The following is a 19,638-nucleotide window of genomic DNA, read 5'->3' as shown; positions in this document are numbered from 1 at the left end:
AAGAATGGGAGAATCAAAGAACAAGATAACATCTAGCAGCAGGGAGCCGTCAGGAATGTGCTATCTGCTGATTGATTCAGCAACAGCATGCTGAAGCAATTCCCACAGACTGGCCTAGGAATAAATTCCTATAAAAATAGACTTTAGAAAGTGGGAACTTTGGGGGTCTGATTTTGCAAACCAACTTCCAGGAGCATCAGATGAGCCTCTGACAAGGCCCTGCTCCCTCCTCATGTCCAGGCCACCTGGCCAGTGGCTTGGCATGAGATAACAACCTTGCAGAACCTGTGTGTGTGTATGAATAAATATGACATTGAATGGAATGTTATAGCTATAAGTAACTGCTTACTATGATTCTTTCTGTATTCACAATAAATGTGGTATTCTGCCTTTTTCCCCTTAATAAGATCCTGCTGGTTTTTAATTTATTGGTATAACAATCCAACCAAAACACACTAACTGCTGTAGGGACAATGGCTAGTAGCTCCCTGGGCTACTTCCTACCATGACTCCTGCAGTCCCTTGGTCTAAACATATTGGAGGTCTCTGGTTTCCTCAGGTTGTGCTGCTCCCAAGGGCTCTGACCTCCACGTGGCATCCCACTTGGTGTCTACCTGGGTCTCAGCACCTCCAACTTCCAGGCTGGAGCCTGCAGTATATATCCTTCCTCACCAGTAGTCAGCCCAGACTGAGCTGGGGGTCTGCTCTCTTTTATACTACTGCTACACCTTGAGCATGCCCAGTAGAGAGGGGGGGCCTGGCTTCCTCAGCCCACAGTTTGGAGTTAACCCATCCCCATCCAGTGTGGGGTGAATGCACCCCATCACACATTGGTTAGCAAAGCAACAATTAATGTATTTTATGTAGCTGCAGTGGATAGCAAGTAATTTTGCATTATTAAGTGAAGGGACCGTTTTGGAAAAGATTGTTATGGGGCACTGCAGTAGGAAAGTGAACAACAGCAGTATTAAAACTGCAGGTGTGTCTTTGTGCTCTGAACACAATAAAAGGAAAGAGCTGGAACTAAAAATTAAAATACTGACTGAAAATCTCACTATGTTTCTGATAAATTGACAGATTATTGTAACATGAAAAATTTATATTTCAGGTGTGCTATCATCATCTGAGCTGTGTCCAGTGCAATATTTGAAGACTAAATAGGACATTTAAACCATTAATTTGTATTTTTGAGGGTGATACCATAAAAGCAGAACCTAATTTTAATCCTATGTGGTTTTTTTGTTGTTGTTTTTTTAAATAGGAACAGATGTCTCAGGTATTAGATGCTATGTTTGAAAAGCTGATTGAAGGAGGGGAGCATGTCATTGATCAAGGTGATGATGGTGACAACTTCTATGTAATTGATAGGTGAGTGATTATATATAATTGTAACACAAGGGAGTATGCACAGTTGTATCAATGAAAATATATTTTTGCATATACTTTCAGTTGAATCAGACAGGTGTGTGCATGTATGAAAGAAAAAGCAAAGATATTTTATCAGTTAAAGAGTCGTTGAACAATAGAGAACAGTCCGTGAAAAATTCTAGCCTGCTCTCACCTGCAATAAAATGTTTGCAAGGGAACGTGTCACTGGTCTTTTAATGTAATGTTCTGTCACAAAGACTATTTGTTAACTGGAAACTGATTTAATGTAACAAATAATTGGAAAAGATTTAGCATTCAATATTTGATTGAAATCTTACTACATTCTCAATGCTGTTGGTAAAGTTTCTTGTTCATAAGAATAAAACTTAAATTTTCAAAGAATTGCACAAATTTTAACTAAACTTCCCATGTGGGTCTAATACTTCATAGTCAGATTAAGAAGTAAAGTGATAGATATAATTGCTGATTTGGGAGCACGCTTTGTGTTGCTGCTGCTGTTGACCTTTCGTTAAATTCTTCAAGTCATCAATATAGGTCAATGCACTAAACTTTTTCTACCTTCTGTCTTCAGTTTGAAGTAGGATACAATGATATAGTCAGAGCTATTAGTGCTGGCTTCTACAGAGAATCCCCAATAGTCAGAGCTATTAGTGCTGGCTTCTACAGAGAATCCCCAATGTACTCTGTATATCTCTGAGGAGACTGTGACAGAGTTGGGATTCTTCACTGGAGAATCCAAGTTTCTCCCATTTTTCTGGGCTTATGGCTTAGCCACTTCCTCTTCAGAAAGCCGCAGGGACTTCATTGAGTTCTTCCAGATACATAGCTGTCAGGTCTAGGTGACTCTGACCATCTGTCTACAAAGTTCTTGACCGTGAAGGGAAAGGAATTGTAGAGACATTTGCATTCCATTCCAGCTACTTGCAAAAAGGAAGGCTATAAATATTTGGCACTGAACAAGCTAATGACACACCATCAGAGAGGGTGACTGTCATATTTTACTTCTTTCTCAGAGCAACAACAATCCATAAATACTTTTGTGGGTTTGCTTTGATGTTTAAAGTTAAAACTTTATATTAGATGAGTATACAATATTTTTATTTTGTATTTGTTCCTTTTTAGATAAGGACTCACACAATATGTTTTGCCACCACTCTCACTAATGCAACTGTACATTGCAATATACCAATTACTGGTTTAAAAAACATTTTACATGTGAAAGAACTTTTACATTTTAAATTAATTTAATGGCAGAAGCATAGTTTTCAGAAACCATTTCTTTGTGAGGACTTTGTACATTACACAGTTTCATGATTAAAAAGCAGTTGTTAAATAATTTAGGCTCAAAATTTGTTATTTATGTTTTAATAATTGCTATTTTGATTTTATTTATATGTAATTAATAATTGTAATTCCATATCTGAATTTTTTTTTATTTTTCAAGTGGAAAGTTACCATGTCCTCACAAAGAAGTAGCAACTGTCTCCCTTAAAATAACCACCATTTCTAGGGTATACACAAATAAGTGAGATGACCCTGCAAGCTACTCAGTCTCATTTAACTGAACAAAATTTGTATTTCCATAGCAGTACCATCAGTGTAATGCGTGGTGCAAAATCAACTTGGTAAACTAAACAAACAAGGTAGTAAACTAAACCAGCTACTGCTCAGTAAGGAACATGGGGGAGTGGAAAGGGTGGATGTTTACTCGTATTTGTGTATTTTGTTAACAGAGGAACATATGACATTTATGTAAAATGTGACGGTGTTGGGAGGTGCGTTGGTACTTATGATAACCATGGAAGTTTTGGTGAGTTGGCCTTAATGTACAATACACCCAGAGCAGCTACCATAATTGCAACATCTCCTGGTGCTGTATGGGGTTTGGTAAGTGAAATGGTTGTTTGAATTTATTTTCCTTAAAATATTTTTGTCTTTATATAAAATAACTTAAAATTGTATAGCTGAATCTACAGATATTTGACATTGAAAAATTGTCTTATAATTGGAAATGTGTCATTAGGATAGAAGCCTTTCAAAACTTGCAGAAAAAGCCTGGGCAAATACTATCTTTGCTCAGACCCTGAACATACGCTTTAAGCAAACTTGAATATTAGAATGGCAATTTGATGTAAGAACCACAACAAAAGTAATTTTGGAAATTTCCTCCATAACTTTCAGAGCTTAGTTATCATGTTTCCAACTGTAAGAGACAGGCCACTTATTTTGTCAAATAGTAAATATTGTCTTAGATTGCAAAAAACATGAATGCATTTGTTTACAGTATAAAAAATCCAACATGGTGCTATTTGTTAAGCTTACTATATCTGGAATCTGCACAATAGTAATAAAATTTGCCAAAAAATCTCGTGGCAGTACTTAGATTTGTATTAGGTACTTTGAGAAAGCTGTTCTCCTTCAAGGCTTATATGTTGGTCTGGTAACTGATTCCAAGGTGCCAATTCAGAGCAGTGCTTGGTGTAGGGGAGCATAGGTGGCTTTCTGCCACCTTGATCCCTTAGACTGCTGAGCTTTCTACATAACTAGGAGCAGCCTGAATGCTGCTCTAAATTGCAATGGATTGCAATGGCCACCCAGGGCCATTGTACTAGTGGGATTACAGTGCATTCCAGCGACATCCCCTTGAGTTGGGTGGTGTGAGAACAAAAGAGAATGACCTACGTCTGGGTACCCCATCTTTCTGCTTAAAGGATTGTCCCACACCAGGGAATTCCCTTTGCCCACATAGGGCAGCTTTATGGCCCCTCTGTGCTGCTGAAGTGGTGCCAAGGATCTGGTCCCATGTGTTTGGTTTAGCTAACACAAAGCTCATTACTTGACATAAATGTGCTGAGAACTGTGGGATGAAATGATTTAACAGCAACAGTTCTGAGAAAATGTTTTAATCATCTGAAATTATATATTTTGTTTTTCTGGAGTCATTTACTCCAAACTTGTCATACAAAGCTAGTATATGTTGGTGATAAACATAGTCTGCAATTGAGCCTGCAAGGTTAGGCAGCATGGGTAGGATCCATGAAGGGACTTGGGCATTGCAGTTTTGAGCGTCATGGTGCCTGATTTTTGGGTGCCTAGAAAATAACAGGAACCACACTGTGATCCACAAGTGAACTTACGTGCAAGGCTCCCTGTACAATGAAAGGGGAGCGATAGTCCCCTTAGAATGTGATCCATAAAGGCCATCACACTACGTGAGAAACAGCCTAAGCTAGCTAGAGGGAGATGCCGATGAGAGGGTTGTATACTAAGCCCCATCCCTCTCTCAGAGATAGGCACCTAAATCCAGACTTCAGGGGTATGCCTATCTCTGCCTAGCAATCCATGTCAGGGAGTCAGGCAGCTTAGCTGCCTGTTGCAGAAATGAGTTAGGTGCCTGTGTCGCTCCACACAAAATAGGGGTGGTGCCTAACTTGCAGCCCAGTGGTTAGAGCACTCACTGGGGTTGGGATGTGGGAGACCTAGGTTCAATTCTTCCCCTCTCTGCCAGAGGGGAGAAAAGATCTGAACAGAGATTTCTCACTTCTTGGGAGAGTGCACTGAGCTGTGGGATATTCTGATGTGGCTCTCTCTTGTTGAAGCTGTTCCATTGTGGATAAATAATGAAAGAGTTTTTGGAGTAGAGGGACTGCACCCTGGGTCTCCCACCTCCCAGGTGTGTGCTCGAACCACTGAATTAAAAGTTATAAGGTGGGCACCATCATCTCCACCTCCTCCTCCTCTGGCAGCTGGATTTTGAATGGGATCTGATCCAGTTGGTGGCCTCTGAGCATGCCTACTGGATCAGGACCCACATGCAATTTAGGTGGATGAACACCTAACTGTCATCCCCCAGTTTGGAGGGGTGGGTTAGGTGGGGTTAGGCATCCGGATATACATGCCCAGAGGCACCAAGGGAACTTTTACTCTGAAAAATTAGACACCGAGTTTAGGCATCTAGAAAATTTTGTGGATTGCAGTGGATCCAAAACTGGGACTTTGGCATCCCAATCTGGGGCTTAGGTACTTAAGTATCTTTGTGGGTTTGGGTCTGTGTCTGGTTCCTAAACCTGTATTAGGTGGAATGTTGGTTCAAAAAAGGAAGGTAAACAGCTAGTCTGCCTCAAAAATATAAAATCATAGAAATCTGAATAGGAGTCAAAAATGGAACCTTTTATGGCCTGAAAGACTAACTAATTCTCTGTAATTAGTTAAGAAGGCTGGCTTGTGATGCCCTAACATTTAGTTGGATTACACAGACGTTATTCATCCTTCTGAATTTGTAACTAAAACAAGATTTTAAAGGGACACTATCATCTGAAAAATTACATTTCCATCTGAAAGTGTTGTAATTGCTATTGTTACAAGTAATGATAAGATTATTAGATTTTAAACTGATTGCGGGGTGGGGAGGAGAATTCACTTTTCAGGTTCTCATTTGTTGATTCATCAGCAGTTTGTGTAGAGTCAGTTTCAGTTTTGTTGATGGCCAATTATATTTCCTATCTCATGCATCTTGTCTGGGGGCAGTTTGTGCATATGCTCTTCCCTGGGCAGGCAAGAAGGTCAGTGACTGCTGCTGCACAGCTGAATCTGAAACTCAGTAAGCAGCAGCTGTGCACAGAAGTAGGCAGGTGAGGAGGAGTGGGCACCACAATGTTTGGTGTTGCTCTGAGGCCTGCCCAAAAAACCCTTGCAAACATCACGAAGGAAGATTAATTTTTAAAAGAGGAATAAAAAAAATGGGCAAGAGATTTGACTTCAAAGATCTCTTATGAGAAAAATCAGTTATTTGAAATGATACAATTTAAAATATCAAATTTATTATGCCCCTTTTAATAGTAGGCCTCACTGAAGTACTTAAAAACACATAAAATTGCCCTCTAGTGGCTGATTATAATCATTATACATTTTACCTATTTCTTTTATGCATTTTCCATCCTGTGCTAACATTTTCCTTTAATATACTTTTTTTCTTTTCTTTGTGTTTTCAGGACAGGGTAACATTCCGGAGAATCATTGTAAAAAACAATGCCAAAAAGAGAAGAATGTATGAAAATTTTATTCAGTCATTGCCATTCCTTAAATCTTTAGAAGTAAGCTTTCTATTGCATTATTTTAGTGGTTGTGGCATGGGGTTTTATCTTGGAATAAAAACTTCCTCTAGATTAAAATTTTGCACATCTTTATTTTTGGAAAAGGGATTTCTGAGGAAAAGAGTTGAAATTTCCAATTTGATTATCCCCCCCACCTCCTTCCCCCTCACCTATTTTGGTTTCTTCATAAAGCTTGATCCTATAATTTGATCCACACAGCAGTCCCCTAATTGGGATCTGCCTGGAACAGGAGTCTGCCTGTGCAGATCAACTTGTAGGATAGAGGCCATAGTACTGCAAAAGATTAAAATATTTTTGTGGTTTCCAGCCTTCCATTTCTTAAACTGAATTTTTGCTGGATATTAATAGTGTGAAGTGCTTTGGGCGTGTTGAAAAAAGTGAATTCTTTCATTTAAAAGATCTCTTTTTCTGCACACACATGTACTTTCTCCAGTAAGTATTTTGGAAGACTTAGAGCATGTAGATTAACCATACAAAAATAGAAACTTAATTAACATGTATGTTGGTAAACCATTCCCTGGAAAATGGTTGAACAGAGGTCTCTTTATCGCTTATTGTCAATACAGATGACTAGGGACATATTATACTGTATATAGGTCCATAAAAACAGGTATTAAGGATTAGCAAAACATATGTTTAATATTATTAGAAAAACATTTTTAATATTCCCATTCTTTTTATAAAGCTATCTGAACGCTTGAAAGTGGTGGATGTGATAGGCACCAAAATATACAAAGATGGAGAACAAATTATTGCTCAGGTATGGTAGTGTCTTAGTTGATGTAGTTTTTGTGTCTATAAGTAAAACTACCGTATTATCTATAATGAATCCATTCCTTTAAACTGAGTCTCAGTATAATACACACAAAGGTGTAAACTGGTCTGAAAAAAATGGTATAGTTCAAAGAAATATGTTGTTGTGATGTTGTAAATTCAAAATAATAATTTAAAGCAAAAAAAAAATAAAGTTTAGTACAAATACTTGGCAGGCTATTTCAATTAACTTCCAGTGGCTTTTTTATTTTTTTTATATTTCCATACTGCATGTATCTGCAGTTAGTACTGTGCCTCTTTGATGACAAAATGTAATTAATTCTTTCTGGGATTTGGAACATTTTGTTAGCTTTTACAAAGCTGTAAATGATAAATGCCTGTTGTGGAATATTTAGCCAGTGTCTGATTGGGGGTTTTCTTGCCACTTTAACAACTACCTTATTACATCTGCTGTATTTTAAGAAACAACATGTTTTGTTGGTCTGAATAGAATAAATTAAACTGTGCAAATACTATAGAAGAGGAAGGCTTGTACTAGTAGGCACTGAAAATGGGTCTTACCATTGAGCGTCTGTTTCTGTTCCGAAAAAAGAACAATGTGAAGATAATTCCGTCACGATAGGTTGCAGGCAACTCAGACTCTATGTTGCCTTTGGACTTCCTTTAGATATTGGCTTTAACCTCTCCTATGCTTATTGATACCTGAGCATCCATGATAGGGAATAATTTTTGGGATTTTATGAGTTCAAAATCCTCTAGAACAGAAGAAGGTGGCAATTGGAGTAGATCTTTTAGGCTGATTATTTCTGTCCACCAACCCAATTCTGCTCTTGCCCACTGATCCCTAGGGGAGCAGCTTGTTTGTTTTGGGGAATAGGAATAAGTATCCTCCAAGTTATCCAATATTTTCCTCTGCCTCTCTTGGTGCTTCATATTGTGTTTTGTCCATGGCTTAGAACTAAGGTCTACATGGAGCCAACTGTATCATTTTCTTTCAGGAGAGCTTGTTGCTCATCTCATCTCTGTAATCCTTCTATGCCATGAGTGTGGATTTCTAAGTAGAGTGTATTAAAGCATTTTGCATTAGGTACCAAAAGGATTAGCTGTTAGCCTCTGGCTACATATATTTGAATGTATTTCTTACTGTCACTACAAAACTAAAAAGCAATATTCATGTTTTCATTACTTGCTTTTTTGTTTTTAATAGGGAGACATGGCTGATTGTTTTTTCATTGTAGAATCTGGAGAAGTGAGAATTACTATGAAAAGGAAGGTAAAAACCCCAACATGAATTTAATTTTTCAAAATCTTGAAGTCATTAATATATTCTAAATGTTAAACAGCAGATGTCTCTAGTTATCTCACTGCAGTTTTCTTTACTCTTTGACATGTTTAAATTCCATTATGAGTAAAACTGTACATTCAGCAAGTGTCTCTTATTTTTATCTTATCTGACTTTTCAGAATAAACAGGATGTAGAAGAGAATGGGGCAGTTGAAATAGCCCGGTACTCTAGAGGACAGTATTTTGGAGAACTTGCTCTTGTAACTAACAAACCTCGGGCAGCATCAGCATTTGCTCTTGGCACTGTCAAGTGTTTAGGTACTGATTCAGTGATATTTTTGCTTGCTGTGACTAATATAAAAATAATATTTTTACTTATCAAAGGCTGTAATTATAATGTACTGTATGTTCCTTCATACCATAAAGTCAGATTTCAGTCATCCAGTAGCACTGCTTTACAACCACTGGACTGTTAGACTATACTGTACCTGTTATAGTATATTCCTACCTACACTAGAAGAATTATTTGTAATTGACAACTGTGTCAACCATGGACCTCCAATGTCTTCCCTCTTCAGATGGAATTGAAAATGATTTCCAACTAGCACAGTACATAGTACTTCTCATACCTGTTACATAAATCTGCACAATACTTAACAGACAAATAAAAAATTGTCCTTGCCCAGTGGTTGACCAATATCTAAGAAACAACTGCTTAATATAACCAACCTTCCATGCTACCTTATTTAATATATTTCTGACTAAGTTAGCAAGTAGTTAGCAAAGTCACTGGCTTTACCAGCCCATGTCAATCTGTCAGGTTTCAGGTTGAGGCACAGAGCAGAGACAATAGTGGTTGTATTAATAGAGATCATCATCTTGTCTGTGGACATGGGGTGCAAATACATGTGTTTTCTTCTGGATCCTTGTGGCATTTAAAACAAATACTACTCCTTCTCCTTTGAGAGACCATATTGGTGAACTGGAAAGATGGCTTCAATCCTTTGCCTGGGACTAGCCGCACAGGTTTATGATGGACAGCTGTTCCTCCACCTCCAGAGCCATCATCTGTACAATTCCTCAAGGGATAGTCTTCCCTTCTCTTACACAGGAGTGGACCAAGACTGTGGAATTCAGTACTAGAAATGATAAGTGACCACAAATCTCACCGCATTCAGAACTAAATACAAAACTTATTTCTTTAACTTAGCTTTCCTTCAGTAATGTTATTTAAAAAAAACTGAACCTACATTCAAAACAAAACAATTAACTCCTCTCAACTGAGTTGACATGGTTTATGGGTTATCTAGACGTTACTTAATGCACTCCTTAATGCTGAAATGTAGGATTCTTTTGTATGGTTTAAGGTTTAACTTCTCAATCACATCATTATATAACCCCTCCATTTTATTAATCTAACTATTAGGAAAATTGTAAGATACAAAGGCAAATTTTGTATTCTTAAATAACAGACATCAGGCTAACAAACAAAATGTTCTCTGTTTATTCACAAAGCTACTGGTTTTTTAAAATTGTCTCCCCAGCCAAACAAAGATAAACAAGCAGAAAAAAGAAGACCAAAGAAGAAGAAGATGAGAGGTGGTGTTAAGAAAGAAGATCTGTTATGGTCCAGTGTGGCAAGTTGTTGGGTCACTGGCACCTTTGAGAAAGCAGCGACCTTGGTCCACTGGATGCTTGTTCAAGGAGGAAGTTTTCTTCTTTCTCTTGATGACAAGAACCAGTTAAGATGGCATCAGATGAGCAAGCACAGACCAAATTCATTGCTGGCTAGAACACACAGATAATACCTGAGAAATCACTATGATTACTGTTCAATAGGTTCAGCGCCATTAGACTCATAACTGTGAGTGGAAGATAAGAAAAGGAAAAGAATAGACTAGACACCAAGATACCACCAAGAAGGTCAACGGAAGACATTATAGAATCCTAGTGTTAGAAGGGACTGCAAGGCTCATCTAGTCTAACCCCCTGAGGTTCCTTTTGGAACCTCTTATAACTATAGTCTGTAGAAAAGTACAGGGTGCTGTAGCCCTTTCCAGAGTTCTCCAGTAGTTTTTGTATTCCATACAATCTTCACTTGAAAAATGTTTTCAAAACAAAGTTCCCAACAACCACTGAATTCTCCTTGACAAACCTTATTTTAGCGATCTTAGATATTTCACAAAGTTGTAGGCTGTCATACTATGGTGATAGGCACAGTGTAACTACCTAGATAAATAGATACCCTGAAGAGTTACTACCTAATCTTGAGAATAGTTTTCAAACATTTTATTTGCATTATACCCACCCAGACTGAGGACAAAACTGTACTAGCTGAACCATTTAAAAATATTTTAAAAATGGGTGGCACACTCTTCTTGTGTAGTGTTGGATGGGTTTTGGTGTGCCATCCATACACTGTTAGGCCTAGTCTACACAAAGTTTGTGCATCTATTAACTGATTTACACACCAAGTTAGCTAAATAAATGCAACACCACTAGCGTGGACATTCTTAAATTGGTGTAAGAACATCTTAAATCAGCTTAGTTTAATTTGAAACTGATATAAGTGTATACACAAAATTGCACTGGTTTAACTAAGTATGTTTTAAATCACACTTCTAGTTAAACTGGTGCAGTTTGTGTATAGGCCAGGCGTTAGAATCATTTAAATGAAATTTACAGTGTGTATTCCCTAACTACATCTATAGTAAGTAAGCAGCCATGTTTACTATAGTGCCACAAAGTGAATTTAGATTGTAAATTCATATGGTCATGGACATTTTCTTTTATCTGTCTGTAAGGCTCTATGCACATTTATGGTTCTGTATGAATAACAAAGATCGCAATTCTAAAATTCACAGTTAAAATTTGTACATGATATCAAGCTGTAAATGGTGAGATTTTCAGTTTTAGCAGAGAGTGATATCTGAAGTAAAAACATTCAGGTATGTGTTAACAGGAGCATGGCTCCAGCAACTTTTTGAAGAGAGAAAGGAAGTAAAGAGAATGAGACAACAGGAAAGCAGAATGTATAAATTACTGGCAATTCCAGGATAGCAACACTTGGGTGGCGCGCATGTGTGCGTGTGTGTGTGTGTGTGTGTGAATTGTTCATTTTGATATTTTTCTCTAAATGTGTACTTTCCCATAAGAACTGCCATAAGTAACATATTAAAACAAGTTGCAAATATATGCACATTTATGCCATAACTTGAACTATACAGACTTGTAGGAAAACCTGTGTGTGTGTCTGAAAAAAAAAAAGTTTTCCTGGTTATGGACTTTTTATTGACTTACTAAATTTTTCAGTGCTAACCTAATAGATACAAAGTTAGTTTTAGACTTTTTAAAATGTAAAGTTTCTTGAAGTAAAAAACACAAATTATTGACTACAGCGTTTTTAGTTCTCCTGATTAACACTCCCGGTGAACCAATATGGATTATTTAAATTGGACAAAGACTTATGCATTGATATCAGTAGAACTATTCCTAGTAATAAAGTTAAGCACATGCATAAGTGTTTGCAGGATTGGGGTCACGGTATTATTTAGGTCTGAATCATATGGGAAAAATTATGTCCAGCTCTACTGACATAGTATGGGTCTCATTGATGCCTTTCCCATTAAAATTTAAAATTCTACACAATGAATGTCATAAACTCTGAAATTAATTTCTGCAGCTGATGGCCACATTACATTCTCTCTCTCTCTCTCTCTCTCTCTCTCTCTTCCCCCACCCCCTTTTATCTTAGTTATGGATGTACAGGCATTTGAAAGGCTTTTGGGACCTTGTATGGAAATTATGAAAAGAAACATTGCAAACTATGAGGAGCAGCTAGTTGCTCTGTTTGGAACAAACATGGACATTGCTGATCCCAGTGCATGAAATAAAGTATGGAACAACAAGATCTGTTATGAGAAAATAGCACAGTAGTGGTTAGCCCACTGAGAACGTGTCTATCTTCCTGTAGATGCCAAGCATTTTCTGTGATTTTAGGGTTTGGGGTTTTTTTGGTTTTGCTTTTTTACATATTACAATGGATGTATCAATAAATTAAATTGGGATTTAATAGACTTTGGTCCTGATTTTCAGAAGAGCTTAGCACTAGCAGTTCTAGTTGAAGTCAAGGGTAGCTGTAAATGGAAAGCGCCTTTTGAAAATCAGGTTCTTTGTAAACAGCATTTCATAAAGAATAGATTTAAAAAAAACACTATGCTGATGAATTTGTTCAACCAGCTTCTGTTCTATAAAATGGTTATGATTTTCTGGATAGACTGTTAGCTTGAATGTGATATGTTTAAAGTATTAATGCACACAGTGTTCATAAGTATTGATAATACAGAAGGTAGACTGTAGATATCCATTTCTGCCTATTACAATTGTCATGATTTTATGTTGCAATGACTATAGCTGTATAAAAAAGAAATAACTCAAAATTCCTCATAACAATAAGGCACAACAATACATTTTGTGTAAAGTTCATTACCCAAGTCTTATTTTAACATTTGTGATTTGGTATTAAAGTCCTCTTTGCTTAATACGTCACATTTCAGCAAGCCCACTTGGAAAATATTGTAATATCTTATGCAATTTAAAGGATTTTTATATTTTTGCAATAAACTGCATTTTTATTTGTTACATATAAGCGGTATATTCCTCTGTTGAGAAAGCTGGCAAATTAATCTTGATGCAAGCATGTTTTTTAAAAACAGGCAAAAGTATTTTATGTAAGCAATTGTCACATTCTAACTAATCATGCATAACCTACATCATTTGCCTTCTAATTTCTTTCTTGTTTCAAAATTTATGCATTTTGTCTTTTCCATATTTATTTGATGTCTACACTAGGGTTAAATTTTATCCTTAGAAATCACTTATTTTTTCTGTTAAATATTTCCCATTTCAAGTCAAATGTTCTCTGTATCTTTCTTCTCAATAGAGTCTGACTTTATATATTACAGACCAGATTCAACTACTAAAGTGTTGAAAGCTATACTAAAATTTTTGGTCCCGGAAATCCTTACCAGCAAGTTTGAGAAAGCATGTGAATCTGAAAGATCAATAATTTGAAAGGTTATTTTATACATGTTTGGAGAGCATGTTATTAAAGCTGACAAGTTCTGCTTTGGTCTTCAGACACCAAAGGCCCCTAAGACATCATGAAAGACTGTCATTGCAGCAGTTGAAGGATGGGGTAAAGTTTTGTTCAGTGACGAAGGAGAAAGTATTATCTTACTTAAAATAAGAAAAAAGCGTTCATTTCTTGATAGTAAAAGTCTGTGACTGGAAGTATCTGACATAGTCCAATTCTCACATTATATACTGACGTTTATTGCTCCATGTGGAAAGCTAGTTCACATAATGACAAGTTGCAGTAGTTCTATCAGGACAGAACCAGAAGACTTTCAACAAGGTTGCTTGATCTCTGTTTTAAACAAATGAAAAGTTACACCTTACTTTTCTTCTTAGACAATGACTTTTCTAATGCAATGTATTTGTGTTTGTCAGTTGGTATAATTGTATATCCTGTAGTTATAGTGATCTGTTCTGACAATTTATACAATCATACTTGAATATGAAACTATGATTATACAATACTATTACTAACATGTAATTTATATCGTATAATATGATATAAATTATAAATGAACATTGTTAACAAAAACAGTCTCAGCAGAATTTACAAGTGTCAACAATTTTTTTACACAGCCTCCTAATATGAATAGTTGCACATATGATTGCCTTTGTACTTTTGATTTATTGAAAAAAGTGAAGTCTGTTATACTAGAAGGAAACATCAGGTAACCAAAATCTGTATGTCATTCTATATGCTTACTCTATAAAAGTTACTTATTTTTTGCACTAGCTTAATGTTATTCAGAAAAATGCTCCTTGTATGATGATGAATTCCAATCAAGGCCATAAATGCTACTAACAATATTTTCAATATTGTTTGTTATATTTAAAGTTTCCTTACAATAAACAACACTTTTATATATGTGTGTGTGTATATATATATATATCTATATATCTATGTAGATGTGTTCATTTTTATAAAGTTATAAGTGAATTATTTATAGCCACTTATTAACACGTTAATAATTTTTAACACGTTTATAGTGCTTTAAACCTTCGAAGAACTTTACAAACATTGAGCCTCTTGCTCAGTTCTTCATATATTGGGAACAAATAAAAGAGAAAATAACTTGTACACAAACAGAACGTGTATATAGCAACTCTGGACACTCATTCAGTATAGATCAAATGCCAGGACATGGTCTGGTGATGGCTACTTTTAACCATTTTACTGCAAACCCGTGGTCTTTTCTCTCCCACCCCCAAAGAAACCCTCCTTACCCAATTATAAACTGCCGCTAAATGTCAAATGCAAGAGGTGTGATGACTATAAGATAAACACAAAATTTTGGGTTTAATGAGGCCGAAGGTCTGGCTGTGTTGCAGCAGGTTGTTGTACTGCTTCTGTTAATGGGAAAAAAATCTCTGGGATTTTATTTGTTGGCAGATGAATTTTTCAATTTAAAATAATGAGTGGGGTTTTAGCTCAGTTGGGTGCGTCTCACTAAACATTAATAACATTTGACGTAGTTTTAATATAAATCATTATGGCACAGTCAACCTTAATTCTGGCATTTCCTAACTATTGAGTGTTACCTTTGCAACCTAAGCAATGTTCCTTCAAGTTTATTTAATGTAATCTTTTATACAGTTTGTTTGTGAACCACTGCCCTCTACTGGATACAACATCTGGCCTTTTACTCATTCTGTCTTCCACTAAAGATTTACAATATACAAAAGAAAATTATATTATTATAATTATTAATTATAACATTCATAAACCAGTCAGAGAACACTTCAATCTCTCTGGTCACTCGATCTCAGACCTAAAGGTCGCAATATTAAAACAAAAAAACTTCAAATCCAGACTCCAGCGAGAAACTGTTGAATTGGAATTCATTTGCAAATTGGATACAATTAACTTAGGCTTGAATAGAGACTGGGAGTGGCTAAGTCATTATGCAAGGTAACCTATTTCCCCTTGTTTTTTCCTACTCCCCCGGAGACGTTCGTGTTAAACCCTGGATTTGTGCTGGAAATAGCCCACCTTGATTATCATACACATTGTAAGGCGAGTGGTCACTTTAGATAAGCTATTACCAGCAGGAGAGTGGGTTTGTGTGTGTGTGTGGGGGGGGGGGGGTCAGAAAACCTGGATTTGTGCTGGAAAAGGCCCAACTTGATTATCATACATATTGTAAGCAGAGTGATCACTTTAGATAAGCTATTACCAGCAGGAGAGTGGGGTGGGAGGAGGTATTTTTTCATGCTTTGTGTGTATATAAAAAGATCTTCTACATTTTCCACAGTATGCATCCGATGAAGTGAGCTGTAGCTCACGAAAGCTTATGCTCAAACAAATTGGTTAGTCTCTAAGGTGCCACAAGTACTCCTTTTCTTTTTGTGAATACAGACTAACATGGCTGTTTACTCTGAAAAAAGAAAATAAGTAAGTTTGAGTATAGAAAGCCCATATCATGAGTTTATTGCTCAGGTTGTCAAATGAATTCAAATATTCATTTTAATAAGATTTAAATCTGAGGATTAGTCTCATGGAATATGCATTTTTTTTTCTCAATGTGTTATACATTTTTGTGGAGTGTGATATCCAAGGCCCAAGACTTGTGATCATATTCACTAGTTTTGATCTGTGCAGGAGTCTGTGCCATTGGATCATATTGCTTTATAAATTTAGAATTTAACCAGCACTTTTAAACTTAACGTCTGTAAAAAACTTTGAATCTTCACGGCATCCCTGTAAGATTTTAGGGAAAGCTCTTTTATCGTTGAATAGAAAGTGCTATAAAAGGGGATAGGGATGAGCTCCATGGGAAGGTGATTAAGCATTAGGATGTATTATCTTTTCTGAAGTGTTTCCACAGGGATGGAGGGAGGAACATGTGTCCAACTGCCTCCTGGCCACTCTTTACCCCCTACCCTAGTGCTGACCTTACAGAGCCCTCTGCAGCATCTGGAAGAGTGGTGGAGAGGGTGCTCATGCAGAGTGGAGAGATCTGCATCTAAAGGGCTCCTGCCAACATGGATCTGGAGATAGATGGCAATTGAGACCATTATTATTATTTGTACTATGCCCAAAGTGACCTGGGAGCTACAGACACATAAGAAACAGGTCCCTCCCCAAAGAGTTTACAACCTAATTAGAACAAGTAACAGAGTGAGAGAGGAGAAGAAAAGCATGCAACATAAAAACTTGTTCTGTTTGGTGGGGTTGTTAAATTCATCTACGTGTGGGAATGAAAATTTAGCGAAGACTCCCTGATATTTTTTCCATATCCTTTCTGTCCCTCACACAGAAATTCTTTCCTGGTGGCCTTTCCCTTTAGAGCATGCACCCATACAGAGCATGAACAAACGTCAGAGAGAAGGTAGAGATTTAACATCCCCTTGCTAGTGGACCATAATTTCACCACTTAGCAATGGGGGGAAATGAAACCAAACATGACCCTTTCCCTAAATAGTGTACAGACAATTGTTCAGGAATGCGTGTGGACAAGTTAGACTACAAAGGAGGAATCTGAAACTGCAGAGGGGAAAACCCTGTTGAGTCTGGCTGTTTGAACGTGAAGCAACATAAGACTTTACCAAACTTTCTCCTTGACCTCTGAAAAGTAATACTGCAGTTAAACAGATATCTATTAAATTATATTTTACATCTAATAGGGCAAGAGCCTGTGCTGTACCTCCTCTAAGCATAGTCAACTTCAGTCTTCCAGGTGGTCAGTCCAGTGCCTTTGGAGTGTTTCACTGAATTCACTGTTAAAAAATGCTTCATAGGGCTAGGAGATTAGGAGGAAATGGCTAGTGTCAGGCTGCAGTCAGTAAATGGATCCCTTCAAAGGAAAAAAGCCTGAAGCATCTATATTGTAGAGAGTTTATGGCTGAGAAATAAGTTGTATTTAAGTTTTTCTAAATTTGAAGAAACTGGCTGAGTGTCTAGACTCTAATAACAAAGGAAATATTAAAATTGATACAAAACTGTGTAGGGCAAATTCCAGGAGAGGGGGAACAGTTTTCTCTTTGGAATACTACAGAAGTCTTTGAAATAAAGGGCAGCAGATCTAGACTTTTTTCAACAGATGGTCTTTCCCCATACATGATGATTTTGTCTAATACTTCCTGGTCCAAAAAAAGGACCTGATGGAATTGACAAATGAAGGACCAGTTTCTTAAAGAAACTGATCTTGTTTGTTCTAGCAACATGATTCACCAGCTACTTCCAAAAGGGCACAGTGCAAAATTATATATTGAGACCAGCCAAGATTTGTGAAAATCATCATCGTTTCACTCCTTAGCCAGCTGACATAAAATATCTTAAAGCAATCCATTGACCAAGTATTAAGCAGCTTGCACTTAATTGTTCAGCTCTTCATAAAATTTTGGTTGACATTACAAGGCAAGACAGGTACACATTAGAAATACATCTGCTGATGAGCATGTCAATTGCAATGTGGGATAATGTGATGAGAGATGATATTTTAAATGGATTTTCTCCCTTTGCTCCAATTGAAAATAAAAATGTAATAATGTGTGCTGGTAATAAGAATCTTAATCTGAAAGGCATCTTTAATGTCTCAATTTTTTAAAATGGTTCCTTTAGAACAGTCCAAAACACACAATTAATGCGTACTGGTAGTGTCTACTCTTTCAGCACTTACAGGAATTCAAAAATTCATGTAAAAACATTTAATTTATCAACAAAATGGAAAAATTTTCTTGAGTAATGCTTCTATAAAGCCTTTCCTATGCAAAAGTGTATAAATATTTAAGAAAAATTTTAAACTCTTAATATTCAGAGTATTGAGAAAAAAGATCTGTTTGCCTATTGTAATATTAAACATTTAATATTATATTTCATTGTTCAGTGTTTTTGGAGTTGAGTCTCAACATTTACTTTGATTATACACGTATTCTTTTTAATAATGCCAGCTTTTCAAACTGAGGAAATGCCTGTAAAGGGTTAATTATTTTGGTATATAGTTAAGCACAGGTATTTTGAATTAGATTCTAAGACATCAGCTTTTCTAATCCGTCGTTTTTGTCATATTAGTCTGATGAACTCATTTAAAGACTTTTATAATTACCCATTCTCACCCCCAGAAGATATTGCATGTTCCTGAAAGTGAAATACCTTCAAATAAATCCATCTGGATTGAAATAACTCGCCTTCTCTTACTAATGGACAAGCTATCACTTCCCATAGAAGACAAATATCAAGATTTCATTGCTTTACAATTACAATAAAATGAGGCATCTGCTTCCTGTGTCTTGATGCTCAATAAGTAAAACTGGGATAAGGTGTACCCTGATGCTTAGTAAGTTATATTGTAGTCCCTGTGAAAGTTTGTTCATATTAATTGCACTACACTATGCATTCATTTATTAACATCCAGAAAATAGTACTCTTTTCTGGTGGCCATTATTAAGAAGTGGAACCACTTTTCTTTTAACTGCAATAATCTAGTTCTTACTCATTTTCTCACACAGCATTTTGTTAGTATATGTTAAGGTAATACATCATAGGCTATGCCTGAGAGATTCCTGTCTTATGGGGAATATATTTTTTTTCTTTATTTATATTTATTTGTGTGCATTCCCTTATTAGTTTCTTTCAGATAGTATGTTACCAAATTGTAACAAACTCCAAAGCTAAGATGAGAGTTGGTTGGGAATGGAAAAGGAAGAATGGCATGTTTTCTTTTTTCTTCCCGATTTCAATCCACCCCACACAATCTCTGAGCTATTTGTTATTGAAGTTTTCATATTCTTATTAAGATACTGATGATTATTTTTAAATTAGGAAAACATTTCTGTTTGTATTAGAATTTTTAAGGTGCAGATCTGGTAGACAGGAAACAGCACTCAACCTCCAGAGATCTGGGTTCTGTTCCCACCTGTGCCACAGATTTCCTGGGTGACACTAGGCAACTCACTTAATCTCTATGCCTCAATTCCCTGTCAGTAAATGGGGATGCTTCCT

General features: G+C 36.5%; 1 protein-coding gene across 1 annotated transcript in view; it reads left to right on the top strand.

Moving 5' to 3' along the window:
• The window catches only part of PRKAR2B (protein kinase cAMP-dependent type II regulatory subunit beta), a 148,036-nt gene extending 134,088 nt beyond the window's left edge, over positions 1-13,948 (top strand). The window contains exons 7-13 of the mRNA XM_077806939.1: positions 1,262-1,368; positions 3,123-3,276; positions 6,381-6,482; positions 7,189-7,263; positions 8,485-8,550; positions 8,741-8,879; positions 12,316-13,948. Of these exons, the coding sequence (XP_077663065.1) occupies positions 1,262-1,368; positions 3,123-3,276; positions 6,381-6,482; positions 7,189-7,263; positions 8,485-8,550; positions 8,741-8,879; positions 12,316-12,449 (777 nt within the window). The 3' untranslated portion in view covers positions 12,450-13,948. The remainder of the gene's footprint in view (positions 1-1,261; positions 1,369-3,122; positions 3,277-6,380; positions 6,483-7,188; positions 7,264-8,484; positions 8,551-8,740; positions 8,880-12,315) is intronic.
• The last annotated feature ends 5,690 nt before the right edge of the window (positions 13,949-19,638 follow it).

The sequence above is a fragment of the Eretmochelys imbricata genome, chromosome 1 (assembly GCF_965152235.1).
Source record: "Eretmochelys imbricata isolate rEreImb1 chromosome 1, rEreImb1.hap1, whole genome shotgun sequence".
Classification (NCBI taxonomy): domain Eukaryota; kingdom Metazoa; phylum Chordata; order Testudines; family Cheloniidae; genus Eretmochelys; species Eretmochelys imbricata.
Note: the sequence above shows the minus strand (reverse complement) of the source record. Positions and strands in the feature narration are given on the sequence as shown.